This window comes from Megascapheus bottae, chromosome 5 (genome assembly GCF_031878675.1).
Source record: "Megascapheus bottae isolate mThoBot1 chromosome 5, mThoBot2.hap1, whole genome shotgun sequence".
In the NCBI taxonomy this organism is placed as follows: Eukaryota; Metazoa; Chordata; class Mammalia; order Rodentia; family Geomyidae; genus Megascapheus; species Megascapheus bottae.
In genome coordinates, this window is record NC_143513.1 from 31441288 (window position 1) to 31459380 (window position 18093).

Sequence of the window (18093 nt, forward strand, 5' to 3'; positions counted from 1 at the left end):
TTTAATGGCCAAGACTAAATTCTGTTTTATTCTTATTTTGGCAGGAAGACACTAATCAATTGCTTTCTATATCTCTTTCTTTATATTATTTACTGCATATTATTATTTACTGCTTAAATTACAATAATTTTCTTAACACTTATTTTTTGTTTATAGAGAAAATCACTATGTCTATTGCTGTGGAGCTTTACTATCATAAGGAAGGCAAATAATTTCTTCTTTTTTCAGCTATGTAATTATCTGTTTTTCATTTCTTCATTTATTTTAAGAAGTATTTTGATAAATATTTGGAATCTACTTTTTTGGAAGGGAAGGCTGTCCTGGGGTGAAATCAGGGCTGGGGGGGAGGGTTGTTCCTGAGTGTTTTTGCCAAAGGCTAGTGCTCTACCACTTCAGCCACAACTCTGCTTCTCTATTTGGGGGTAGTTAATTGGAGATTAAGAGTCTCGTGGACTTTCTTGCCCAGGCTCGATTCAAACGTTAATCCTCAGATCTCAGTGTCCTAAGTAGCTAAGGATTATAAGTGTGAGCCACTGGCACCCCACTAGAGTCCACTATTTTAAAGAACACTTTCCTTGAAAAAATACACAAAGAAGAAGAGAGGAATAAAATGATAAAAAAAACAACAGTATTGTTCAAAACACAGGGATAAATAATGGGCTAAAACAGAGAAAGAAGTTGTGCCTGAGTAGAGGGGACTGGGAAGTTCATCTTTTGTGAATTGAAGGACAGTCATCTGAGGAAGCATCTCACTCATCATGTTGGGGACCACTGCTTAATGATAATGTTAACTAGTGAGGAAAATACCCAAAATTCAGTGAAAACAAGTGGTTTAAAGGGAGAGGGCAATATGGTAATATAGAACTTCTTCCTTCCTTTCTTTCTTTGCCAGTCCTGGGGCTTGAACCCAGAGCCTGGGCACTGTCCTTGATTTTTCTCAAGGCTAGTGCTCTACCACTTGAGCCACAGCACCACTTCCAGCTTTTTCTGTTTATGGGGTACTGAGGAATCGAGCCCAGGCCTTCGTGCATTCTTGACAAGCACTCTACCACTACGCCACACTTCCAGCCTGGAGAACTACGTTTACTGTTTCAAAGACGTGAATGAATGCTTTAAAATTCATATTTCATAAAGCAAATTATGGATGAAGAAATTGAGACCTAGAAGTGGCACTGTGGCTCAAGGGATAGGGTAGCCTTGAGCTGAAGGACTCAGGGACAACGCCCAGGCCCAGAGTTCAAGTCCCACAACCAACATATATATATATATATATATATATATATATATATATATATATACTTTAAAAAATAAAAGAAAGAAACAGAGACCTGAGAAGACAATCACACAGCCAGTCTGAAACTGGAAACAAGTTCTCATCATTCCAGTTTACCATACTTCACAACTAAATTCTAACAATCACCTTCAATCGTAAAACAAAATACTGCTCTCGTATTTTAGACTATCAATTGATGAAATTATTCAATTTAAAGGAAGAGGGCAATATGGTAATATAGAACTTCTTCTTTCCTTTTTTTCTTTGCCAGTCCTGGGGCTTGAACTCAGAGCCTGGGCACTGTCCTTGAGTTTTCTCAAGGCTAGAGCAATACCACTTGAGCCACAGCACCACTTTCAGTTTTCTCTATGTATGTGGTACTGAGGACTCAACCCCTGGTCTTCGTGCATGCTAGGCAAGCACTCTACCACTAGGCCAAACTCCCAGCCCTGAAATTATCCAATTCTTTAACTGTACATGAACTCCTACAAATCAAGGTGTGAGCAAAATGTTTCAGGCACAATGGTCATTCTGTCATGCTGATATCCTGATCTTCAAAATGAATAAAGGGTATGTGCAAGAAAAATAAATTTTTATAAACCCACAAAACACGCTAAGTTGTGTTAAAAAAGAAAAAGGAGTCTTCTCTGGGTTCTATGGTAAAAGAAAAAAAAAGGTATAATTCCAGTGACAGAGAAAAAGGTAGCACTGGGCAGGATCTAAGGGCAAGGAGGTCAAACCCTTATTCTTTAATAATGCTGTTCCATACTGTGGACATTGGCCATCTGTTCACATTTACTGCCTCATTTGACCTCAAGATCATTGCTGATGGAGAGATATAGGCAGGATTATTATACTATGATGAAAAAGCCACAGCTCAGCTAACATAGCCCAACCATAACTTTCATAAGGAGCAAACATTGAGTCCAGATCTAAAACTTAGATTCCAGGGCATTTTGTGCCCAAATCTTACCCTTAATTTCCTAAGGCTAAACAGAAATACTGGCTTCACCATGAAGATTGCCTCTTCGGTGACCAGTTCCTACTTAAGCTTGTGCCATGTCACTGGTGGATGGGTTGTAAACAGTGTGACATGTTGTCTTTCTCACTAGTGTTTACTGGTCATTCCTAGAGCTTCTGTGAAGATTCTTGAGGGCAATTGTCATGTCTTTTCTGTGTACAAACTCTAACAGGGTTTCCAAGGGTCATGTTATCACTTGTCCTGATGTCTGTATGTTCTAGGATGCCAGTGTGCCACCCGTGTCTTTTCTGAAGGTCTTGAAACTGAATAAAACTGAATGGCCCTACTTTGTGGTAGGGACACTCTGTGCCATTGCCAATGGAGCACTGCAGCCTGCAATTTCCATCATACTTTCAGAGATGATAGCAGTAAGTTGTAAAATGTCACCCAGCAGCATAGATTACATGAGTTCATCTGTTTCTCATCCTTGTTGGCTCCATTCCAGGTTATATAGCTTCTTCAAAGTTAAATTGACCCTAAGTCCTTAATGCCTTTTGGGGGGACATTTCCCTTATGGAAGGAGAGCAGGGGAAATTGTATAACACAAGTTATAAAATTAATGCACATATAAATTCAATAAGGAAGAAATTTAGTGAGCTGAAGCTGGTATGTGAAGCTGGTGTCAGACAAAGGTCTTCATCTGTGTGCAGAAAGGGTGGATACATAATGGAATGGGGAGGAGGAGGGAAAAGAGAGCACAAGTTATAGTATTTGATGAGACCAGGCTCTAAGAGAAGACAGATCTCAACACCAAGTATATGGGGCACCCCAAAACAGGTACTTTACCATTCTGTAATTCCATTTCTTCATGTATGGGACAAATGTACTAAAGGAAACCTGAAAGGATGGCTGAGGGTTCCAAGAAATTATATGAGAAGGATCTAAGAGTATCTGCCTGCTGGTAAGAATTCAGAGATAGCTGCTGAATCTGCTTTAGCAGTCCTTCTGAAATGGAGGGGGGAGGGAAGGTTCATGAGAATAGGAAAGAAAGCTCATATTATCCAATCATCACATTCATTGGAGGGAGATTTGAAGAAGTTATCCTTGTGTCAAATACAGAATGTATGTTGTCTAGCCACCTTAAGTCAACTTCTGGTGTTACTGAAGAGACTTTGGTTCAAGGATGGAGTATCTTCTGTAATGGTAGGATACTTGAAAGGTAGTTCCAAAATTAGGATCCTCACACTCTTCTTTGGGAGAAGATAAGCAAGGGTGGGAGCAAATGTGAAGTGGAAATTTCAATGTTCTTTCGTAGATTTTTGGACCAGGGGATGATGCGGTGAAGCAGCAGAAGTGCAACCTGTTCTCCTTGGTTTTCTTGTGTCTGGGAATTATTTCTTTTTTTACTTTCTTCCTTCAGGTGAGAATCCATGGTTTGCCTCTCTCATGAAGTCTCTAGTCTTATTAAAGAAACTAATTAAGACCAACTGGAACTTTCACATCCTTAGATGGAAGTGAGTTGCACAGATGATTAGCACAAGATGTGACTTCTTGTGTGCAAATTACAAGTTTTCTCTCAGCAGTTAATTTCACCAAAGAAGAACGCTTCAATTTACATCACACAATATAAACTTAGCTGTTTGCAGATTAGGAAAATGTACTACAATGATATGGGTCCTTTTTTTGTCTTGGTTCTTTTTACAGAGTATAAAGTAACTTTTTTTTTTGCAATACTGGGGAATGAACTCAAAGCAAGCCTTGTACATGCTAGACAAATGTACCTCTTGATCCACACCTCTAACTCTTTTGATTTGAAAGTAGAGTCCTGCTAACTTTGACTGGGCCTACTAGAGTTATAGGGATGAACCACTATGCCTGACAATATACATTAACTTTGACCTTGTTCTGTTTAATTGACGAACCACTGGGAAAAATACACATTTTATATTCAGACATTATACACCTGGCCAAAAAGAACTCATCAAAGCTAGATTTATGGTACATACCTATAATACCAATACTCAGAGGCAGAAGGATGACATATTTGGGATGACCTTGGGCTAGATTGTCACAATCAAACAAAAACTGGCCAAACATTCCAATTGATTTGTACCCAGTTAGACTTTTACTACAACTCTTTAGTCTCATTCAATCCAGTAGACATCACATAGGTGTTTCAAATGCAATCCATGAAGTTGAAAAAGTAATATTCCCTAGTCCTATCCAGCAGGTTTCTCTTCTATCATTGTGGAACCCATGATAAAAATAGCCAAGTTGTTTTACCTGGGCACTAGTGGCTCATACCTATAATCCTAGCTACTCAGAAGGCTGAGATATGCGGATCGTGGTTCAAAGCCAGCCCAGGCATGGAAGTCAATGAGACTCTTATCTCCAATTAAGCACCAGAAAATCGGAAGTGGTGCTGTGGCTCAATGTGGTAGAGCCTTAGCCTTGAGCTGAAGAGCTGAGGGACAGTGCCCAGGCCCAGAGTTCAAGCCCCACAACCGCAAAAAAAAAAAAAGGAAAAAAAGAAATTGTTTTTCTTGTAATATCTGAGTGAGTGATGTGATGCAGCCCCAAATCCAGACACATCAGGGAGTGGAGATTAGGGGGCTGCAACATCAGTGAGTTACCAATCAAGGCTCTGGATAAGGAAAGTGGGGCTACCCCACCCACACACTAATCTCTGGTTGGCAAAATGTTTTTGGTGTATGCCACCAGAATACTTGCGTGTGTTTACCCACACTTATGAACTGGCTGGAGGCCACCCACCTCATATGCCCACAAGCCAGCCCAGCTAGACATCCTGGCTGCTATACAGTTTGGATGAAAGAAGGAGGGGAGAGAGAATTGTCTGGTAAGAAAGGGTAGGAAGGAAGTGCAGCCTGCTGGTTCACAAGTTAGGGCTGCAGTGAGACCAGAAACCTCATTAGAGATTAACATTAAGAACATCTTTCCTCTGCAACACCTGAGCCAAGATGTTTTCCTAAAGACGATTTTGTCACTTTTGTTTTCTTGTTTCATTGAAATACTAGGAACACACGGACACTGTAACTAAACATGCATTTTTTTTTTTTTTTTTTTTTTTTTTTTTAGCCAGGGAGATGTGGCCCTTGAAAGTTAGTTGTTTTTTTTTTAAGGCTTTTTAGAACCGAACAATGGGCCAAACTTGACACTTGAAAAGTTTTCAGTTTTACAATTGCAATGCATACTAACAATTCTATGCATAGAACTCATATTTGAAGTTGGGACTTTGAATTCGGCTTTTGCTATGTGAGGAGCTCATTAGCATGTAAATGTAAAATCAGTGTGAATATAAGCACTTGGGATTCGGGGTACCTAGTGGCAATCAAGAGGAACAAGAGTTTTTTTTTTTTTTTTTTCTCACCCAGGGCTTCACTTTTGGAAAAGCTGGTGAAATCCTCACTACCAGGTTGCGGTCCATGGCTTTTAAAGCAATGCTAAGACAGGTGGGTGTTTGTGCTCAGTACCCTAGGTTTACAGATGTCCCATTAAGCTTGTCTGTTTTTATTGGTGTGCTTTGTTTCCCCACCAAGATGTCCATGCATGCATGGAAAATGTAGGAAGATTCATTCTCTATTTCTGAAGAGACCTAAGAAAGTAGTAGAATGTCATTTATCCAGTTGATGGAAATGTATTACCTTCCTGCTCACATAGGTCACACAGAGGATATTATATTTAAGCTTGTAGATATATCTTTTTTTCTTATACTTGAATCCTTCTCTAAACAAGACAACAGCAAAGGCATGGTAGGGGAAGCCAAGGCTTCCTTTCTCCTGCCTGAAATTTACAAGAAAGGCTTGTAAATTTTTGCCACCCTTGCAAAGAAACCACACTGGATTGAGGTGGAGTTGTCTGCAGGGCAGGTTGTGATGGTGGGTGCATAAAATGCTCACAGGTACCCTCATGGTGCCCTGGAACCAGGATGAGAGCTGTCTTCTTGGTCACCAGGGAGTCAGCATGAAAGCTAGGGCTCCACTCTACACAGCCCAAGATCAGGGCAGATATTCCCACCCCCCACCCATTGAAACTTCAGGGAGGTTTATCTGATTGCCTTGAATTCTGGCTAAGTTAAAAAGATGTATTTTGTGCCGTAGGACATGAGCTGGTTTGATGATCCTAAAAACAGTACGGGTGCACTTTCCACAAGACTTGCTATGGATGCTGCTCAAGTCCAAGGAGTATGTAGACTACACTCTATTACTGTTCCTTTTTGCACAAACAAACACATGACCTAGCTTTGTCTGTTCAAACATTTTCAGTTGGATGCCGCAGAAAACTCAATCTGAAACTGACCTAAAAGGGAAGAAGACAATTAGACCTCAGAATGATTGAGCCCCCTGCTTAAAAGCTGTCATCAAAACTGGCTGTAGCTCAGAAATAGAGCTCTTGCCTAACATGCTCAAGACCCAAGTTCCCGTCCCCAATATTAGACACTTGCAAGTATGTGTGCACGCGCACACACATGGGCCCAGGCTCCTTCTCTCTGTATGGTCTGAGTTTCTTCTTTAATATCAGCATCTTCCCCAGGGTTCATTCCTAAGTGTCATAGGTTGGTCACCAAAAGCAATTTTAGCTGCAAAAAAAAAAAATCTACTGGGAGTTAATGTAGCCCAACCTTGCACCAATAACTGTCACAAGGAAGGCTGCACCTTGACTGGCTCACATGCCTAGCCAGAAGGTTGCTTCTGCCACACAGTGGAGGGGAGGAGAAGTGCATGTCAGGACTGATTTCAGTGTCTTTAACTGTAGTCCTAGTTTTCTGAATGGTACAGACACTCCTGATTCCGATGTGTGTGCTGTGCTAGATGGTCTCCTTGGAAGTGTACACTTTGTATCATAGTTTCTAGCACTGTGTTTTGGATTTGAAGCAAATGCTCTTAAAAATTGCTGGAGTGTATTGGGGTTGGTTTCCTCTTTGAATGAGGACGTCTTGAAAATTGGGTGTGCCCTTAAAGCCAATCCCCAGAGAAGTGGTGTGAGTTGCTTGGTTCTGCTGTTAGTGATGAGAGCAGAGAGGAACAAGTACAACAAAGCAAATCTGCGGAGCCTCAAGAGTTAAGCATAGTCACCTGGGGTTTATAATAATATCACACTCTTCCATCATTGTGACCAGGAAACCTATAGCTAGAGCTCAGGAACTTGGAACTTCATACACACTACTTTTTCTCTTACAGGCCACAGGAACGAGGTTGGCTTTAATTGCCCAGAATACAGCCAATCTCGGAACTGGTATTATCATTTCATTTATCTACGGTTGGCAATTAACTCTTTTACTGTTATCCGTTGTTCCATTTATTGCTGTATCAGGAATTGTTGAAATGAAAATGCTGGCTGGAAATGCCAAAAGAGATAAAAAAGAATTGGAAGCTGCTGGAAAGGTAAGTTAGATAAAGATCTAGTGTTACCAGTATGCATACTTTATTTGAATTGTCACCGTATACCTATTTTAAGGATTTTTGCTTAGTACAACTAATAATTATCAACACTTTATGAAATATTATGCCCAGAACTTAAAAACAATGTGATTACTGTAAAGGTTTAAGTCTTCATAACGTACTTAGCATGTGGTTATTATAAAGAGCTCATGTATTTATTTTTCTGTTGTTGTTGTTTTGTTTTGTTTTGTTTTGTCATCAGTTGTGGGGCTTGACCTCAGGGTCTGGGCCCTATCACTTTGAGCTATAGCACCACTTTTGTTTTTCTGGTGATAAAGTGGAGATAAGCATCTCATTGACTTTCCTGCCAGAGCTGGCTTTGAACTGAGATTCTCTGATCTCAGCCTCCTGAGAAGCTAGGATTATAGAAGTAAGCCACCAGTTCCTTACAAGAGCTCATGTATTTTAAAATTACTTTTCATATTTTCTTCATATCCGGACTCCATGCTTAGAACAGATATCATCCTGTTTTATTGAAAACAGTGACTCTAAGGCAGAGAATAAAAGTGAATTGTTCAAGATCAGATATTCACTTGCACTTTTTTTCTGACTGTAATTTCTACCATTATTAGCCACCAGAGGGCAATAATGCCTTGACTTTTTTGTTTAACCTCTTTACAATAATCCAATGAGGCAGGTGATAGTGTTACCCCATTTTTGCAAGAATGGAACTTGAGACTCAAACAAAAGTTTGAGGTGTGGAGCTAGCTGTGTACTGCAGTGGTAATATGATTACATAATATCTGCATGGCTCCAGGTTTGAGCCCCAGCATAGTGAAAGAAGAGAAAAACAAAGATGTAGCTTTCAAAGTTCTTATTTCTGTTTCTTTACAGATGTTTAAATGTATATAAATCTACATATTAACACCCATATATACATTACTACATCCTAGTGTAGATTATAGTATGAAATTTTTTATTATTTATTTTATTTATTTATTATTTTTGCCAGTCCTGGGCTTGAGCTCAGGGCCTGAGCCCTGTCCTTGGACTTTCTCAAGGCTAGAGCTCTACCACTTGAGCCTCAGCACCACTTCTAGCTTTTTTCTATATATGTGGTACGGAGGAATAGAACCTGGGTCCTCGTGCATGCTAGGCAAGCACTCTACCACTAGGCCAAACTCTTGGCCAAGTATGAAACATTTTTACACTTGTGGATGTACTGAACTATGAGGAAGTAAACAAGATACATGTTGTGATAACTTCTATAGCACCACACTTAAAACCCATTCTCAAACATGATGACAAATTGATCTTTTCACTATACTTAAGTGAGATGAGAGACAGTAGTCTCCTCCTCCAGGGTGAAATCCTTTGAGTTTGACTTGTCCCTCATCTATGGAGTTTAAGGGTTTGATACAAATGACAGTTTATTTCCAGGAAATCCATCCATGTCCTGTGAAACTCTTGTCCCTCCTCCCCCTTAACTGGCATCAGAGACAGCTCTGTGAAATACAGATAACATCCCCAGAATTAGAATACTGTTTTTCACCCCATCTTCCCTCCTGAAGTCAGAGCTGTCTGGGAGCAAGTGTGAGTCCTGGACTGGTGAGTGCTCTAGGGCATTCACTCCATTCTTGAGCATCACAGCATACTGCTGAGAAATACCCTCCTCACCAAACTTGATTCTTTCCACACTCCAGGAAAATTGCCAGAATAAAAACAAAACACAAAAGAGCTATCTTGAATCTAGTTAATGTAGTAGTCATAACTCTCTTTAAAAATGATTGTAACAGGATTAGACAGCCTGAAACTTTTGGCTTCTTGTTTCTTGGCCTTGTGATTCAGAGTGTTCTCTGGTAGAGACAGCCCTTACTTCTGCCAGCCCTCACTTTCCACCTCAGTGAAATGAGTGTGAGGCATTGTGCCATGCTCCTTCCCAAACTCCTGCTCCAGGGATCAGAGAATGAAGAATTCCACTGGCCCAAATCTTCATAGCTACTTCAGCCTAACAGGTTTTTGGTTCTTTGGGTTTTTTTAAATACATGTATGAAAGATTGGAACCTTTCATCATTAATTACACATAATTCTATTTTTGCTTACTTTGTTAATTAGGACAATTAGAGGTCTGGAAAGAAGGTTCTGGAAAAAAAACCCTAATCACAGTAAATGTTCTCCATTTGTTCAGTACAGATTTAAGGGTGGTTAAAGTATATTGGCATTTAGGGTATTCTGATTTTAGTTTTCCAGAAAGGGCTTGGCAGTATAGGAGGAGATAGAGTACAGTACTAAAAATCATTACATCCACAATGAAATGTGTGCCTGAAACATCATGCACTATAAATATAATCTGAGTTAATACATCTGTACACAGCCTACTATTTTACCAGCCTGTACTCCTTGTAATCTAATTTGGCATACAGAACATTTAACTTTTTCATTCCTACCTAGGCAAGGCTCTATCAACTGAAATTAGAAGCCTGTATGCCGGAGCTAACCCACAAAGCAGTTAATTCATGACCAGAAAATCAAAGGTTGAGTGTAAAGTTGTTTACAGATTTTTTTTCCTTGTGTAAACTACAAAATAGGGGAACAATATAGCAAGGACACTGATTTGGCATCTAGAACCCTGACAGCAGCCTCTGTCCTCCTACTTTTTAATTTAAGATGTATGCTAGCCATCAAGGAAACTTTCTATACCTTGATTCCCTCCTTCCTAAAAGTAGGAGTAATGTTTACTCCATAGGACTGTAGACCTTGTCAATGAATGATGCAACATCATTGCTCTCATCTGTTAGGTTTTGAATATATATAATAAAGATATAAAGCTATTTAGACTATATACAGTATCTAATAACTTTTACCTGGTTATAGAAATGAACTTAGATTCTATCGGTAAGTCACAAACATTATTTATCAAGGTTGGCTACATGACTGTGAAAACTACTCTGGATAATTTGGTTTAAGACTTGATACTAGGACACCCAGAAGTGCAGAAACAGTTTATGTTCTTTGTCTTTGAGTCTCTCTACATATCTGTTCTATTCTCGATGCTCTCTACTCAGATGAGCTTCCCATTCCCAGCATGCTCTTCTAACTCAATAGGGTTCAGCTCCAGGAAACCAAATCTGAATGACCCACAGTCAAGTGAGCTTGGCTTAACTAGAGATTTAAAGCAGTGTTGTGCTTGTGTTAATGTCACTTAGAATCTCTTCCTTTCTGAGGGGTGGGAAACTTGGCTAAGAAGGGGTGTAGTCAAGAAGAAAGGAACTGACTTCTGCAGTGGACCCCCAAAACCACAACTTAATTTTTTCTTATGAAGAACCTAGGTCCTCAGAGGATTATGACTAAGGTCAGTTATGTTACTCTTGGTGGCTGGAACATAAATCCTGCCCTGGACTGCAAGCCTCCTGAGCATACAAAGATTTATCCACTGTACTTAGCACACAGCCTTTACCAAGGCCTAGTCTCATGGAATTCCCTCTTTTAATTGAGGGGACCTAAAACCCATCCACATTATCTTCAGTGTACTTTTTACAGAACCCTTCAAGTCTTACATGTTTCATTTACAAAATAAAAGTGCAACTTCTAATGAAGGTCAATTGTGTTACAGATTGCAACAGAAGCAATAGAAAATATTAGAACTGTTGTATCCTTAACCCAAGAAAGAAAATTTGAATCAATGTATGTGGAAAAACTGTATGGACCTTACAGGTAATGAAAACCAGCTTGCTGAAACCTGTTGCTTTGTCGTCCTCACCCCACCAAAAATAAAAAATAATAGTAGAAGCTCTACTTCCAAACAATAATCCAGTGATTGTCTCACTGGAAACAAGAGGCCTTTTGATAGGGCTACGTAACTGAGGTTTTTATGTCTCTTGTAAAAACAGTAAGATTAGGTCTCTAAGACCAAAAAGATTCAGAAGTTGCATAAGACCTTGGTCACTGGTGCAAGAAATATTATCCATCCTCTTAAGGAAAAGCTCAAACCTTGGTTTTCTTTAGAGTTCTTATACTGATCCAAAGATGAAGGTATTTGTTGCATTCCAGAGGGACTTTATTCTCTGAAATGAGGACCAGATCCAACCTGCTGTAAAGCCACCTCTTTTGGTGGCTAGTATTGCACAATTCAAAAAGTCCCAGTGCTCTGTTTACCACTTGTCTCTGCCATGGACTGATTTTTATAAACAAATGCATTTTTTCACTGATAATATGCAATACAACTTGAATTAAAACTTATAGAATGGAGTACAAATTCAGATGAGGATCCTTAAAATTCTGAGTTTGTTACATTTCTATAATAACCCACACACTTCATATGAAACTCAAGACCATGAGATTATATTGTTTCAGTATATTTCATTGTAGACATACACATGTATGGATGAATGCACACTAGTATTACTACTTTATGGTTTACTTTGACTTCAAGTAATTAAGAAGGAAAAATATAGCTGAGTCAAATTACTAATTTGGTTAGAACTGAACGACATACTAGCTTAGGGAATTGCATTCAGATAACCAAAAGTTTAGTCCTAACTTTGATGTGCTAGGTTTGATATCATATCACAGGACTTGAGCACTATTTGAGCAACAACTGTAGCTAGGCACTGTGATATATATATATATATATATATATATATATATATATAATGCCCTGCATTATATCATTCCAGTGAAGAAGTCAAAAATCAGATGCTTATAGAGATTGAATCATTTGCCCAAATTAAGATCAGGTTGTGCAGGCCAGAAGCTGTGCTCCTCATAGACTGACTGTGAAGACATTACTTTGTTTTTCAGAAATTCAGTGAAGAAGGCACACATCTATGGGATCACGTTTAGTATCTCACAAGCGTTTATGTACTTCTCCTATGCTGGTTGTTTTCGATTTGGTGCCTATCTCATTGTGAATGGACATATGCGTTTTCGAGACGTTATTCTGTAAGTAGTCTTAAAAATATTAAGATTATTCTTACGATGACCACATTCAGAGGCTTATGTAAAAGTTTGAACTCAACAAAACCCTTCTGTCCATGAACTAAGAAAGTTAAACTATTTATTAGTAGTAATAGTAGTATTTTAAAGTAGTTGTACAAAGGTATTTCAGTTTAACACGCCAATTTATAAGAACAATGAATCTTGATCAATGTCCACTTAAAGATGTCTCCATTCTGGCTGGCCCAGAATTCTGATCTAGTAATTGTTCCCAGGTGCATTTTCTTCTTGCCAGTGAACCAAAATTAATCATACCATAAAGTATATTTTCAGTTATACATATAATCCAAGTCAAAAGGACTACGGATTTATTTTTTCATTATAGCACATAGGCAGAAACAAATCATAATCAGAAACTTACTGACAGAGGGTTAAATCGTTTGCTATTTATCTGCTACCAAAACATGGCCTTGTTAATAGACAGGAATTTCTCGACAGAGGCTGACAAAGTTGCTGCTTTCTCTCCTTGCCAGGTCTAAGAGAGCTCTGCCAACATTTTTTTCTTAGCCTCTTCTTTTTTCTTGGTTTCCAAAGCTAACCAGAGGCTGTTCCAATTAACACATTCTTTTTTTTTTTTTGAGAATACACTAAATACATTCAATTATGTTGTAGTTTATGTGTGAAAGGAGGAAGCAACTCTTTGTTTTTAGTCTTTGGATTTATAAGAATAGTTGATCTACAAGTCAAAACCCTCTTCCTTTAGAACTGTTTCTGTATTTTGTTTTACTGAGAGAATTTGAAAGCAGTGCTGAATAATCTTTTCTGAAATGAGATAAAGACAAGAGAATTGAAAGTGTTTTAGCACACTTTCTGTTTTTAATCAAAATAAACATAGCATGAAAATAGTACTCATAATATTTGTAGCATTCTAGACCCTAGCAGGAGACAAATGGAATTTCAAAAGGAGTAATTAAGAACTGCTAAAGAATCTGTTTACAAAGGCTGGGAAGTGTTTTGGGGAAACAGGCCCCAGACAAACTTCTCAGCAGTGTCTAGTTAGGAACAGCTACCACCAGAGCCTGACCCAAAGAACCCAGACTGGGGGCCATCTATGACTGCCACAAGACAGCAACATGAAGAGAAAGGAGTCAAATGCCATGGCCCTTTTCTCTCTTCCAGCCCCCATGCCCTGATAGTACCAACCCCATTGGGTTTTGTTGCCTTTGTCAAAGTTTTTTTGTTTGTGGGGGGTTTGTTGTTGTTGTTGGTGGTGGTGTTTAAATAGGTTTTATTAGCCAGGCTGGTCTATAACAGAGTGTGTAACCCAGACTGGCTTCAAACTTGCAGTCTTCCTGCCTCAAACTCCTGAGCCTTGTGAGTACAGGCATGTGCACCATACCCGACTAGGAAAATCACTTAATGCTGTTCATGAATCACCTTGATAACCCAAGATGAGAGACGGGGATCTGGATAGAGACTAGAGAATTGAGAAAGACAAAGGGAGTATCAGATAAGAGTAGTATTCTAGAGATTAACTTTATTGTCTGGAAAAATACTGAAAAAGACAGGCCCTTCCTTTACAAAAAAATAAAAATAGTACAAATGTTGAATTTTAGCTATTGACAATTTTTTGATATTTTATTTTGGAACTAGGTAACAGCCTATGTAGGGAAATTAGCAGCTAGGTGTGGATCATTGGGGCTTCATATATGATCTATTCTAAAAGTTTCAGGTACTCAGGAAAGTTCCATGAATTTTGAGGTGTTTGTATAAAATGTTCTGTAAATGTCTGACTAATCAGGAAATAGTCCAATATTTGGTTCATATTTTCACTTTTGTGTTGTTGATTTGTGTTTTAAAATAAACATTTATGCTTTTTTTTAAAATGTCTTGGGCCAGGAGTTTGGCCTAGTGGTAGAGTGCTTGCCTAGCATGCACTGACTCAAGTTTGATTCCTCGGTACCACATACACAGAAAAAAAAGTCAGAAGTGGTGCTGTGGCTCAAGTGGTAGAGCTCTAGCCTTGAGAAAACCCAAGGACAGTGCTCACACCCTGAGTGCAAGCCCTATGACTGGCAAAAAAAAGTAAGAAATAAAAATTTAAAAATGTCTGACTAAAAAACTTAAGTCTAGTGCTGTTAGCAGTTGTGCTGTAGCATGAAATAAAGCACAAACTAGGAATCCAGCCATAGATTTACTAGAAAGTATCACTTAGTCTGAAACTCAAGGAGCCCCATAAGTACTTTGTACTTTGATTTTGTTCACCCTTAAAAGGGTTGTAAATGGACACTAAAATTAGTTGAGATCACAAGTCAGACTCGATCATAAATCACTTTCTGGAAATGAAAAATCAGAAGTCTACATTAACTCAAGAGCATCAGAAGCTCCTGGAAGCTGGAAATTGAATGCAGACAAAATAAAATAAAAATCCCTAAGAGAATGGATCTTAATTCCATTGGAGATTTCTTTGGTTATGGGGATTTCGTGGAAATATGTGTCATTTGAGGGGAAAGGTGACAGAGGGAGTAAAAAAGTAAATATTTGCCAGCAGTTTGCCTTTGGACTTTGGAATTATTTTTATAAGCTAACTGTTTAATTCCTCTGCTTTGGTCCAGGGTGTTTTCAGCAATCGTGTTTGGTGCAGTGGCTCTGGGACACGCTAGTTCATTTGCTCCAGACTATGCTAAAGCCAAGCTCTCCGCTGCCCACTTATTCAACCTGTTTGAGAGACAACCTTTAATTGACAGCTACAGTAGAGAGGGGTTATGGCCTGTGAGTTTTCCTCTGCCTGGTGAATGTTTAATTATGTTTTTCCCCTAAAGGTCTACTATCTGCTAAACAGTAACTATATAAATAAGTTGGTGGCAATTACACCAATATGCACTCAAAATTATTTTGTGTCACTTATATAGTATTTGACTAATCATCTTCACAGAAAAAAATTTTATATGAAGTCTTAAGGATTTTGAATTTTAGTACTTCAATATTTCACCAAAAGTGGGGCTGGGAGCATGGCCTGGAGGTAGAATGCTTGCCTAGGATACACAAAGCCCTGGGTTCAATTACTCAGTACCACATACACAGAAAAAGCCAGAAGTGGTTCACGTGGTAGAGCGCTAGCCTTGGGAAAGACCAAGGACAGTACTCAGGCACTGAGTTCAAGCCCAGGACTGGCAAAAAAAAAAAATCAGCAAAACTAAAACCATATACTAGCACCGAATGATTTCAACAACAATTTGTTTCTGACTGATGGTATCTGAGTACAATTTAGTCATATCAATGAAATTAGTAATTTGACTTTAATCACTTCAGTGTTTTTCCTTTTAAAATTTTTATTGTTATTTTTAAGGAATATTACAAAGAGGCTACAATTTCATAAGTCAGGTCATGAGTTCTCTCCCATTTGCTGTGCTCCTGAGACTTCAAAAAGTTCTTGCCTAGATCACTGTTGTTTTTTAAAGTTTTGCTATGTAGCTCAAAATAATTGTATAGCCTCAAACTTGAGATCCTTCTGCGTTAGCTTCCTCTACTCCTTGGGATTTCAAGTATAGACTACCATGCCTGATCCCTAAGTCATATTTTGTAATGGCTGAGTTATAACTGGAAGAAGGCTGTCCTATCCACAATTAGAGTCCTAAGCCCATATTTTAAAGTTAACTGAAATTAAACTTGGATCCAGGTGATCTTTGTATTTTATAAGCAACTGCACAATTTGATACCCCAAAGACAATGTGTATAAAAAAATCAGAACTTGCCCAGTCCTTCTAGGATTTTCCAGGTATTTCAGTTACAGTGCAAGGAGACCAAGATGCAGAAGCTGCTAGGGTTTGAGGCATGGCTGGCCACTGAAACTAGACGGTTTCATTTTGTAAATCTGTCAGACTTTGTCCACTGGCTTGTCTCCAGCCTTAGAATCAGAAAATGGGAAAGAAAAATGTTTGTCTACAAGAGCCAGAAACTGGGTCTACAAAACATATCTTTGTAATAACTTTTTAACTTTTTTGTGGTCAGTTGTAGGGCTTCAACTCAGGACCTAAGTGCTGTTCTTGAGTTCTTTTGCTCAAAACAAGCACTCTACCACTTTTAGCCCCAGCTCCACTTCCAGCTTTTGGTCCTTCAATGGAGATAAGAGTCTTAAGGGGACTTTTCTGCCCAGGGCTGGCTTCGAAGCATGATTCTCGGATCTCCGCTTCCTGAGTAGCTAGGGTTGCAGGTGTGAACCACCGTGCCCAGGTGTAATGACTTTTTGTCTTATATAACCTATACCCCATCTCTTCCTCTTCTCCTTTTGTTCTTCAATACTGGGATTTGAACACATGGCTTCACATTTGCTTACCAGGGGCTTTACCACTTGAGTCATGCCTCCAGTCCTTTTTGTTCCAGTTATTTTGAGATAGGCATTCTTTTTGTCCCAGGCTTCTAAGAACTACAACACTCCTATTTGATGCTTCTTGCATCAAATAGGCTAGGATGGCAGGTACATGTCACCACCCACAGCTTTTTATCTGTTGAGATGAGGTCTCTTAAAAGGTACATTTTGTCCAGGCTGGACTGGAACCCAGTCTTCCTAAGCTCGGCTTCCTGAGCAGCTAGGATAATAAAAGCTGCACTCAGCTATTCATTGTTTGAGATTGGGGTATCCCATACTTTTCTTTTCTTTTTTCTTTTCTTTTTTTTTTTTTTGCCAGTCCTGGGCTTGAGCTCAGGGCCTGAGCCCTGTCCTTGGGATTTCTCAAGGCTAGGGCTCTACCAATTGAGCCTCAGCACTACTTCCAGCTTTTTTTCTATGTATGTGGTACCAAGGAATCGAACCCGGGTCTTCGTGCATGCTAGGCAGGCACTCTACCACTAGGCCAACTCCTGGCCCCTCTCCCATACTTTGCTTTGCCTTGGATCGTTTTGTCTTGGATTGTTTAGTCTTTCTGATTGCTTCCCAAGTACCTAGGATTATAGGCCTGAGCTGCCAGCATCCAACTTTATAGTAACAATATGCACACTGCCAACTTATGCCAGCACTGTCTGGAATATACATTTCATGTTTCTCTTATACAGTTTTGGGGCAATCATGGTGGCCTAGGCCCATCACACATTGCTCGAAGACAGAAGTAGGTAGACTGTGATCTCAGTCATGGCCAGCCCAGGTACATAGAGATACTATCTCTAAACAAATAAAACATACATATATATAATGATTTTAGTAAAGTATCCTTGAAATAACAGTTCTTATTCCAATAATTAATAATAATATGATAATGTCCAGGATAAGTTTGAAGGAAATGTGACATTTAAGGACGTGAAGTTCAACTATCCCACCCGGCCAGACATCCCAGTGCTTCAGGGACTGAGTGTCCAGGTGAAGAAGGGCCAGACGCTGGCTCTGGTGGGCAGCAGCGGCTGTGGGAAGAGCACGGTGGTGCAGCTCCTGGAGCGCTTCTATGACCCCTTGGCCGGCACAGTGGTGAGCACGCTCTCTTGATAAACTGTTGGAAAACTGCATTTTACTTGGCCAAATAATATTGTCATTA

General features: G+C 39.3%; 1 protein-coding gene across 3 annotated transcripts in view; it reads left to right on the top strand.

Annotated features, from left to right (window-relative positions):
- The window catches only part of Abcb4 (ATP binding cassette subfamily B member 4), a 57192-nt gene that overhangs the window by 32666 nt on the left and 6433 nt on the right, over positions 1–18093 (top strand). For all 3 annotated transcript variants that reach the window (XM_090332870.1, XM_090332869.1, XM_090332871.1), the window contains 9 exons: positions 2516–2662; positions 3550–3654; positions 5627–5704; positions 6353–6436; positions 7433–7636; positions 11247–11347; positions 12434–12574; positions 15184–15340; positions 17829–18026. In XM_090332870.1, the coding sequence (XP_090188996.1) occupies positions 2516–2662; positions 3550–3654; positions 5627–5704; positions 6353–6436; positions 7433–7636; positions 11247–11347; positions 12434–12574; positions 15184–15340; positions 17829–18026 (1215 nt within the window). The remainder of the gene's footprint in view (positions 1–2515; positions 2663–3549; positions 3655–5626; positions 5705–6352; positions 6437–7432; positions 7637–11246; positions 11348–12433; positions 12575–15183; positions 15341–17828; positions 18027–18093) is intronic.